The 11,060-nt window shown below is 39.2% G+C and overlaps 1 protein-coding gene across 2 annotated transcripts in view; it reads right to left on the minus strand.

Moving 5' to 3' along the window:
* The window catches only part of adgrg2a (adhesion G protein-coupled receptor G2a), a 39,144-nt gene extending 28,293 nt beyond the window's left edge, over positions 1-10,851 (minus strand). Inside the window, exons 1-6 of one of the 2 annotated variants that reach the window (XM_055007350.1) lie at positions 10,472-10,851; positions 6,739-6,836; positions 5,849-6,174; positions 3,514-3,772; positions 2,494-2,544; positions 992-1,033 (exon numbers count right to left, since the gene is read on the minus strand). In XM_055007350.1, coding sequence (XP_054863325.1) covers positions 992-1,033; positions 2,494-2,544; positions 3,514-3,772; positions 5,849-6,174; positions 6,739-6,836; positions 10,472-10,491 — 796 coding nt within the window. In that variant the 5' untranslated portion in view covers positions 10,492-10,851. The remainder of the gene's footprint in view (positions 1-991; positions 1,034-2,493; positions 2,545-3,513; positions 3,773-5,848; positions 6,175-6,738; positions 6,837-10,471) is intronic. The other variant, XM_055007351.1, reaches the window with a different exon arrangement.
* Between the last annotated feature and the right edge of the window lie 209 nt (positions 10,852-11,060).

Below are 11,060 nucleotides of genomic sequence, written 5' to 3' on the forward strand. Positions count from 1 at the left end.
AACAGCTAAAAAAATGGAAATTTGTCCTAAAATTTCAGCAACTTTCTATAATTTAATCATATAACAATGTTGACATTATAAAATTATTATAACAAACAAAATAGGCCCGAAATCCTGGACAAAATTACAAAATTTATCTCTGATTTTGCTATTACTGCTATTGCAGTGTTGCTGTAATTGAGATAAATGATGAGCAAAACTACATTAATATGCAAAAAATTAAATTATGCTGAAATTTCCGTTCTTTTCTCTCTTTTTTCGGTCATAATGATGTCATAATATCCAAATAAAATGATGGACAACACCAAAAAGCAGGCACCAAAATCAAATTTCTGTTTTTCTAATAATTTACTGTTAATTTAATGTTACTGTAATTCATACAAATTATAAAAAGAACATTACAAAATGAGTGCAAATTAAAATTAGCCTGAAATTTCTGACACTTTTTCTACTTTGCTGACATTAATCTTCTTGAAAGCAACCAAAACAATTGACAAAACTACACAAAACAGACAAACTGAAACTATTCTTTAATTTCTGGGACTTTTTTATAATCTATTGACCTATTAATGTTGTTATATCCAACCTATTAAATTGACAACACTCAAAAAGTAAGTCCACATTGTTGTTTTTTTCCAGTCCTTTCTTTTTATAATTCATAATTTACTGCCTTAATAATGTTACTTTAACTGATGCAAGTGATAGAAACAACACCACAAAGTAAAGCTGAATGAAAAAACAACTTTTGCTACTTTACTGCCATTTCAAAGCTACTATGACCACCAAAAACAGCAGTTTGCAAAATAGCTGCTGAAGGTGGTGACTGAAAAGATAAACAAATGAGCAGCACATGCAGCAATTTCATCAACAAAACAAAACACAAAGGATTCCAAAGTTGCAGCTCGATTTTGTATACCTACTGCTAAAACGGTGCACAAATTGTACAAGGAAACACTGTGAGATGCTGTTATTGTTTCAAGATGAAGCTTACCAGGTGAAGGCAGCAACGACCGTCTCAATCCACGTGTAGTAGCTGAAACAGTGAATGCAGTCATAAACTCTTTGATGCGCAACATGGGTCAAAAGTGACTCAAATCTCAACGTTTTTCTTCTCACTTCAATCTCCAATTATTCTCTATATCGTTGCATCTTTCTTCTTTAATCTCTTCTGTTAAGGCAGGGCATTCTTAACAAAGCATAAATTATACACTGCCTGTCCAAAAAAAAAGTCACCAACTTGATTTAACTAAGCAAACAAGTAAGAGCCTTCCATCGGATAATTACTGCAGTGATGAATACATTTCAGCTGCAACAACTTATTTAACCCTAGCTGATGCAGTGAGGAGCTTCTCATTTCTTAAACAACCATGTAGGAAGACATTTAGTCCTGTGGTCATGGAAAGGATGTTAATCTGTCTCAGAAGGGTCAAATTATTGGTCTGCATCAAGCAAAGAAAACAACTAAGGAGATGAAACGACTAAAATCAGGTTAAGAACTGTACAACACATTATTAAAACCTGAAGGATAGTGGTGAACCATCATCTTCGAGTAACAAATGTGGAACAAACTGTTAGATAATCGTAGGAAATCAACAGTAGAACTCACGGCTATGTTTATTTGTGAAAGTAAGAACATTTCCACATTCACAACGTGAATTTAACTCCAGGGATTGGGACTAAAAATCTGTAGCTCTGAGAAAACCACTGATCAGTGAGGCTAAATAGAAAAACAAGGCTTCAGTTTGTTATGGAGCATAAAAATTGGACTCTGGAGCAATGGAAGAAGGTCATGTGGTCTGATGAGTCCAGATTTATCCTGTTCCAGAGTGATGGGGGCATCAGGGTAAGAAGAGAGGTGGATGAAGTGATGCCCTCATCATGTCTAGTGTCTACCAGCCTGTGGGGGTTAGAGTTATGATCTGGGGTTGGTCAGGTTCAGCAACGTTATGTTCCCAAAGAATGAGGTCAGCTGATACCTGAAGATACTGAATGTACAGGTCTTTCCATCAATGGAGTTTTTCTTCCCTGATCTCATGGACATGTTCCAAGATAACGATGCCAGGATTCATGGGCTCACATTGAGAATGAGTGGATCAGGGAGCATGAGATGGATTGTCCTCCACAGAGTCCAGACCTCAGCCCCACTGAGAATCTTTGGGATGTTCTGGAGAAGACTTTGTCCGACTCTCCATTATCAATGTAAGATCTTGGTAGAAAATGAATGCAACTATAGACAGAAATAAGTGGCGAATGTGTGCCATACTCAAAGCTAAAGGCAGTCCAATGAAAAATTAGAGTGCAACTTTTTTTGGACGGGCAGTGGATATAAAGAAGCCAATTGGTTAAGTAAAGTTCACATAAATTCACGCTTTTATAGTCTTGCATTTACAATAAGACAAATTTCAAACTGACACACATTGGTAAAGACATTTACAGACGCAAATATACATTCAAACACACAACATGCAGTATGTGAGTCACCTGAATACACACCATCATTAGTATTCCTGTAAACACGAATCCGACGTCTCCACCATTTCAAGGCTACAAGACACATAAAAACATGCAACATTCAACGTCTAACGTGCTTTGAGAACATGCACCACTACAGCGTTACAGATGAAGATAGCAAAGACTGGTAAGTGCCGTGTTTTGCATGCACTACCATTGTTTTAAACAAATGGCATTGGCAGAAATAATTATTTTAAAAAGTGTTGCACAACAAAACTACAGAAAGTACTGCACTAGCTCAGATTGTGGCAGATGAAAAATGATCTTTCCATACTCCCTTTGATAACCTTGTCAAGAAACCAGAGGAAGGCCATATTAGGTTTTGTTTCTGTTTTAGGGAGCTGCGAGAAAAAAATGTTTTTAGTGCTAATTTCTAGCAGTTTTAGATTCTTGTGACATTCCAAATATGAAATCATAAGACTCATAACCATTGAAACCTGAATTCTGGCCTTCATCCCTGCATGTTATTTTGCTGAAACTTGATTTGAACTGGATGGATTTAGTTCAAATGCACCATTTTCTACTCTGAATTTGGTAAAATTGCATTTCCATGCAATGCACCATTGGTTAGGATTATTTTTTAAAGTGAAATTTCATCTGGAAATGCTATGTTCCTATCAGGCATTCAAGCATTATATTAAAAACACAATTTATAAACAATCTAATCATTTAAAACAGCCGACTTTCATCTTTTGAATGTCTGTCATGTGACTTTAAATTGTAACGATGTGAACTCATTCTGCCACATCTCTCTTAAAAAAGTCAAAATGTAAAAGGTGAATTTTGAAGTGAAAGATCAAGCTAAAAATGCATGCTTCAGAACTTCCATACAACATATTGCAAACATGCTGTGCTATGTTTAGCTAAAACTAAATCTTACATGCCCTGCATTCTTCTACAAATGCAGTCGATAGTTAGTTCAGAAAGACATTCATGCACAATAATCTACATTACAGTTAGGATCAAAAATGGAAAAGTTTGTTTTTTTAAGGTCTGTCTCACCACAGAGGAGGTAGGGGTCTCTCTGGATAGCTTTGTGACTGGTCACCCCCCAATAATGGGACTCCCAGCCAATCACAGTGCCATCCTCACAGAACCAATGGTAACCCAGGTCTGGCCACATGCGGAACAAGTACAGCTCCACCTGTCCGAGTTTGCCCGTTGGGGGTTGCTCTCTGGGACGACAGCCCAGCCACAGGGAGCCGTAGGGAGGGATGGCGTTAGCAATGACCGTCCTCGTTGACACCATTTTCCCATCAACCTGAAACAGTTTCACAGCTTGTGATGCTAACATCACACAAAGAGTGTGTTGACTGAGTGAAAGTTCAAAAGAATACTATCCACAATGCTGCCAGTCTTCATTAAATTTGGCAATTCGCCCTATTTTCCCAGTGGGAGAATAGCCAGTTGGCTAAAGGGTCATTGGCCTATTGGCCCTCTCTAGCTTCTTTCACCATTAAGTTATTGCTCAGATCTTGAAATTCTAGTATCCTGAATCTAGTCATAAGACCACAACCAGACAGACTTTGAACAAGTTAGTCAAAATTGTTCATAAGAAAAACTGAAAGCAAAAGGTTAAAATCATCCAACGCAATTAACCATCACAGTCTGGAACTTGAGCTGCACAGTGGCGTGGTGGTTAGCACTTTCGCCTTTCAGCTAGAAGATCCCTGGTTCGTGTCCCAGCCTTCCTGGGATCTTTCTGCATGGAGTTTGCATGTTCTCCCTGTGCAAGCGTGGGTTTCTCCAGGTTCTCTGGCTTCCTCCCACAGTCCAGAAACATGCTGAGGTTAAATGGTGACTCTAAATTGTCCATAGGTGTGAGTGTGACTGTCTGTATATGCAGCCCTGCGAAAGGCTGGTGACCTGTCCAGGTGTCCCCTGCCTTCACTCTAAGTCAGCTGGGATAGGTTCCAGTCCCTCGTGACCCAAATGAGAATTAAGTGGTGTATAGATAATGGCTGAAGTCTGGAACTTCCAGATTCAGCTGTGCCTCCAAATAAAATGGTTAAGATAAGCTGACGTAACCTTGTTTGCAACCTGTTGGATTGTTGTTTCTTGTCCATCTTAGGTGCTTCATTAGAAGGCATCTAGACCTTTTGGTTCGTGGAGACATTTCACTTCCCATCCAAGAGGCTTCCCTAGTGCTGTCTGACTTGATGGGATTCCCAGGTGTTTATTTTCATGCTCAAATCATGTGGCACATTGCCAGCTAATGACCCAAAACTCACACCAACAAACATGGCGGTTTCACTGTCTGGGGAAGGATCTCAAGACTGCATTATAAGTACCTGATAAGTATAGACCCCTGCCTCTGTTTACACATGACAGTTCCAGTTTAACATAGATGGTTTCCTTGACCCCACTGTCAAACCATTTGTCTTCTCTGTCCAGAATCTGGACATTGCTGTCCTCAAAAGAATGCCACTTATTCTCTAAATACAACTGAACTGTTGAGTCTTGTCCTGAGAAGCAGGTTTTCCATGTGATTTGGGGATGAAAAATGAACTTTTGGGACTCTCAAATAGTCAGTTAGAACCGAGGGAGCCCTATGATAATACTATAAATAATGTTCAAACAGTGCAGTAATGAGTTGGAGGTATCCTTTAAGTTGCTGTGATTATCTTCACTGGCTTAACGTGTGAAACTTTTTCAGCATTTATTATCTAAATGTACAGGTTATGGTTTTGCAAACTATATTGACTTTATTTTAAGTCTATGGATTTGGACAAAGCTGTAATTTGCAATCAAAATTTGCCTTAGCATTTTCTAGCTTGCTTTAAATACTAAAGTTCATTATTAACCACAGCAGTACAGAATCTGTTTTCATGCATCTGTGTGAAAAAGCTACTCAGCTCACCTAGACATACTTTCATCTGCTTGTCTAAACAATATCTTGGTTGCAGTGACGTGTGTCATTCCAAAACCCACCTAGAACATGTAGCATTTTTGCAGGACAACTTGTGTCAAGGTATGAGTTGTTTAGACAAACTGTTTCTATTTTTGCAAACCAGAAACTTATTTTTGTGCCCATATGGCATCATCAATGTTGGTAATCTCTGGTACATATTGAAGATACTTGTACTCGAGTATGTGGGTTTTGTGCAGCTTTATACTTCCAATAAACTACGGTTCAGGGGAAAATATTGTACTTCTGGTTCTATAGGGGGCTGCACAGTGGCTTGGTGGTTAGCACTTTTGCCTTGCAGCTACCACAGCTATTTTCAGTGCAAGGCTTTTGATGAAGTTATTTTGACAGTGCAGTGTACGTTTATATAAGTACAGGATATAAATAGTTCCTCCATCATTGGGCATACAATGGAATGACAAGTATTACCTCCAGGCTGAAAGTGTTGCCCAGTACGTCTCTCCTCAGACACACCTGGTGCCAATAGAACAGGGAGAGCTGCAGAGGAAATTGGTGTCGGACTCTTAGAAATCGCACATATATTGCGTGCTCGTCTCCCTCCAGACCAAACTCAGGCCAGGGTGCGTGGACCGAGCTGTAAGAGAAGGCAACCCAGTGTCCTGGAACAACCACACGAACGTCCACACATACGGTCATCTGGTAAAGCTGCGGCATGGCGGCCCTGTCCTGCAGGGTCCAGTGGTCTTTGCAGCCATTTAATACTGCCTTAGTGTCTCCCAGGAAATAGCCAAGGGCTGGAAGGGCAAAAGAAATACAGATTTAAAGCTGAAATAGCACAGCAGAGCAGCAAACACTGCTGTTCAAAAGTTTGGGTTCACCCAGACAATTTTATGTTTTCCATGAAAACTCCCACTTTTATCCATGTGCTAACATAACTGCACAATTATTTTCTAATCATCAATTAGTCTTTCAACACCATTAGCTAACACAATGTAGCATTAGAACACAGGAGTGATGGTTGCTGGAAATGTTCCTCTGTACCTCTATGGAGATATTCCATTAAAAATCAGCCGTTACCAGCTAGAATAGTCATTTACCACATTAACAATGTCTAGACTGGATTTCTGATTAATTTAATGTTACCTTCATTGAAAAAAACCAAACAGCTTTTTTCAAATATAAGGACATTTCTAAGTGACCCCAAACTTTTGAAGGGTAGTACAGTCTCAATGGTTGAGCTGAATGAATTGAGCCAGTACAAGTTAAAAGACTTTCGGGGAGCCAAATAATCCTATTTTCTTGATTCAAAGCAACATTAAAAACTTTATGCTTCAATTGTTCCTCTTTACATGAATTACCTGAAGGTGGAGCAGCTGCCAGCAGCAGCAAACAGATGAAGAGAAGAGACCGAAGTCTCCATCTCCACAGTCCTTTGAAGCAAAGGCTATTCATCCTCCTGTGAACATGAGGCAACACAGTGAATTCATCCTCTCTCCCTTGTGGTTTGATTTTGGTCCAGTTGTCAGCTCACCTCTCTGTCACTCAGTCATACTGTCACGAAAATTCAAATTAAATTTAAAGCATTGTTGATGACAAGAAGAAGTGCATTGCATGCTTGCCAGCTTCCTCTTCCCATATTTATTTATGTCATACTCATCCTCTTTCGTGCAAACCTGTGTTCCTAGATGTGGACATGATCACAGTGTATCATTGTTTCAGCCGTGGGATTACACAGAAATTCTCCTTTACAGCTTGTAAGCTAAAACGATCTAATATTATCCCTGCCTTTGTGTGCGGTGAAAGACTGACCGCGGGGCAGGGGTGGGCACGACAGATTGGGTTGCGCCGGACTGCGTTTACACCTTTAAAATGTTATTGTTGCACGAAACACCTGAGTTCATGACTGTAGAATTCAGATTCACACAATACTGTGCAGGTCTTCTGCAAAATGAAAGCATCCTGAGTAAGAAAACACTAATGTAAGACTCCTTTGTGACTTTATTGACTGTCATTACTTGGTGAGAAATTATGCAACCTGCCATGAAAGCAAGGGAGGAACATGTAGAAAACACAGCACTGACATATCATCTGAGAAAACTTAAATGATGAATGCTACCTGACTATTTGCAGTGTTTATCTTTATCTTAGAGTGGAATTTCTGATCACCTGGTGAATTAACTTTAGCTCTGGTTTGGTCTCCACAACTACAATTGCTGTCATGTAGCCACTAAATAGAAACTTTCCTTGTTGGGTAACTATGGATACAGGTTGATAGCACACAATTACACCCCAAAAAGCCAAAACACAATTACTTTAAGACAAAAATCTGACTTTTAGATCATAGTATACAATTTCAAAATATTGTAATATTACATAACCTGGAAAAAATACATAAAAACTCAACTACAGAAACCACACGAAAGCTAGTTAAGACTTGTTATTTGCTTTCTCTTTTTGAAGCTTGTGTATTGAAATTTAAATAACGTATTTTAATGTACTCAATGTATGAATTAAGTTACTATACTAGTCTTTTGGTACAAAAAGACGAGAGATGGACAATGAACAAGAACACATATTGTTGGTGGACACAGAGTATTCCCTAGATAATGTCTTTTGTATTGCAGGGTATGGGATCATTTTTCTTTGAATAGAAGTCATAAAAACAGGGTTCCAACTAACTTATACACAGATCAACCACAGCATTAAAATCTCCTGCCTGACTGAGACCAGCTTAAAACCTCAGAAGGTGTCCTGTGGTATCGGGCAGTGCAGCAGATCCCCCAAGTCCTGGAAGTTACCTCAATCAATTGGACTTTTTTTTTAACATCCCACAGATACTTGATTGGATTTGGGATTTGGAGACTTTAACTCCATGTCAAGTTCCTCAAACCCAATCATAAATGTATATAGTGTGCCATTTTCTATTTTTCATCTATAGCTGAGAGTCACCAGTCGAAATTTCACTGTGTGGAAGCACAATGACAATAAAGATTCTTGATTCTTTAAACAGTTTTTGTGGTGTGACAGGGAGTATTTTCCTGCTGATAGAGGCTATTGCATCTAGACAATACCACTGCAATGAAGGTCTGTCCCCGCTGTGTAACAATGTTTGAATGCACAAGAATGCAGGAGCCAAGGTTTCCCAGCAGAATATCACCCAGAGCATCACACTCAGTCATCCACATGATGCTAAAGGAAGCGCAGTTCATCAGACCTTGGACTTCTTCCATTGCTCTATGATCCAGTTTGATCCCAGGTGCCAGTTGTTGGAGTGTTCATAGATGAGGGCGTCAGCATGCTGAGAAGTTCTGAAACCTCTTCAATAAGGTTATCAGCAATTTGTGCAACAGAAGCTCTCCTGTGAGATCCGGCCACACGGGCATCAATGTTTGCCAATGACCTGGATGTCTGTTTACTGGTTGTCCTTCCTTGTGTCGCTTTCGGTAACCACTGCTTACCAGGAACTGACCACAGCACCTCTTGGAGATGTCCTGACCCAGTCATCCAGCCATCACAGTTCATCAGAGTTACTCAAATCCTTTCCTTGCTCATTTTCCCAGCTTCAACACACATCAAGAACTCATTGCTCTTGCTGTCTAACCCAGCCACTGACAGGTGCCAGTGTAACGAGATAATCAGTGTTATTAACTTCACCTGTCAGAGTAATGTTGAGGCTGATCAGTAAATACCTGATGTATGATGGGTGAGTTTCTGGAGCTTTTTGTTCTTTGAAAAAAGTCAAAAATAAAGTTAAAAAGTAAAGTTGTGAGTCGTGAAACTAAAATTTTAAACTAAAACTGACTAAAAGAAAGAGGAATTTAGCACATTTTGCATAGTATCCCTTTAAAATGATCCAAAACAGAGATGCTTTCTAAGTGTACCTGCAATATCAAACTGAAATAACATGATTCTGTTATTCTTCAGCCGCTGTTTATCTGTCTTTTCAATTCTTCATCATCTTCAGGCACTTGAGATGTGACAATGGTTTCAACATACTGTCTGCTAAGGTGTCTGGTATTTGTATATTTCCTGTACCTGTATATTATACAGGTATTCATACTGGTACAGTCATTTCTACATGCACAAGTACCTTCCATGTGCTGTATTACAGAGAGTGTCTGCAATTACACAGGACCTCGTTATTAAAAAAATGCCGATCTACAGGGTTTGCTGGATCAAGTATGCAGGATGAGTGTTCAGCCATTAAATTATATTATATAATATAATTAAGCAGATACAGCACAGACTCAATCTTGTCAGAACATTTTTTTTGTACATTTATTTGTCTAATAATGCAGTTTCGCAATTTTTTTTTGCTTCACTTTGTTTTGTTCCCACACTTTTTCTGATCTAATTTTACATAAAAATTGTGATTTTAAATGCAACTGTGTGATAGTGTGAAGCTGTATTTACCTGTGAGGGGCAGTTCATGTGTCATAAAAACTAACAGCACTTGTTAGAGCCTCAAGGCTACGCAGAAGCTACGCTCCTATTCTAAACTTGTGTTCCCACAGTTTGACTTTCTATTGAAGACAAAATAGTGCAGAGATATTTCTACATTCATGCCTCTTCTTCTTGCTCGTCTTTTATTTAAAAAATACTTGAAGTCATGGGGCAACTTCTGACATTCTTAGAGGCATCTTCTACAAGCTCCATAGAGGAAATAATCTATATATTGAAGTTTTCTCATTTAAATTACCGTTCAAAAGTTCGGGGTCACTTAGAAATGTCCTCATTTTGGAAAGAAAAGCAGTTTTTGTCAATGAAGATAACATAAAATTAATTAGACATCCAGACTAGACATTATTAATGTAGTAAATGATGACAGTTTTTAATGGAATATCTCCATAGGGGTACAGAGGAACATTTCCAGCAACCATCACTCCTGTCTTCTAATGCTACATTGTGTTAGCTAATGGTGTTGAAAGGCTCATTGATGATTAGAAAACTATTGTGCAATTCTGTTAACACATGAATAAAAGTGTGAGTTTTCATGGAAAACATGAAACTGCCTGGGTGACCCCAAACTTTTCAACTGTAATGTAGTTAAAGTAAGTATTCATGGTTTATAGAGAACTTTAAAGGACTTACCTGATTCTTCTCAAAAGCATCTGCAGTCTTTTTATGCTTGTGTGTGAATATTCTTCTTTAAAAATGAGTGGATCCTATGGAGGAAGACTTGTCCTCTTCACTCTGGTCTGCACGTTCATCCATCATTCCCATGTTCCTGTTCATCTGTCTTTCATGAACCCAAAAAAGTGTCCCAACTCGTCTCCTTCTGTCCTCAGTTGCTCTCTGATGTTTCTTTGGTATCCCGCCTGCCTCTTACAGCATCATCTGTAGCGTCAGGTGGCTGGAGTTTGTGGGTGTGTTTGTGTTTGTGTGTGTGTGCATCAAGGTGCGTTCAGGAAATCAGAAAATTCTGAAATGTGAGGTGTCTGCACGGCAGAGGAAATAAAGACACACCCCCACAGAGTAGGAAGAGGAGGGAGCGACAATACAAACATACCTGGTCAGAGTGGTGTGAAAGTGAACGTATCCATCTATCTGTGTTGATCTTTGCTCGTCTCTGCATGCCTGGAGGGCAACAGCTGGCAATACAGGATGCAGGGCCAGACAGTTCCTGCACACAGCATTAGCCTTTATCTGGTATGTGTGTTTGTGTGTGTGTGTTTGTGTC

This window comes from Amphiprion ocellaris, chromosome 22 (assembly GCF_022539595.1).
Source record: "Amphiprion ocellaris isolate individual 3 ecotype Okinawa chromosome 22, ASM2253959v1, whole genome shotgun sequence".
Taxonomy (NCBI): Eukaryota; Metazoa; Chordata; class Actinopteri; family Pomacentridae; genus Amphiprion; species Amphiprion ocellaris.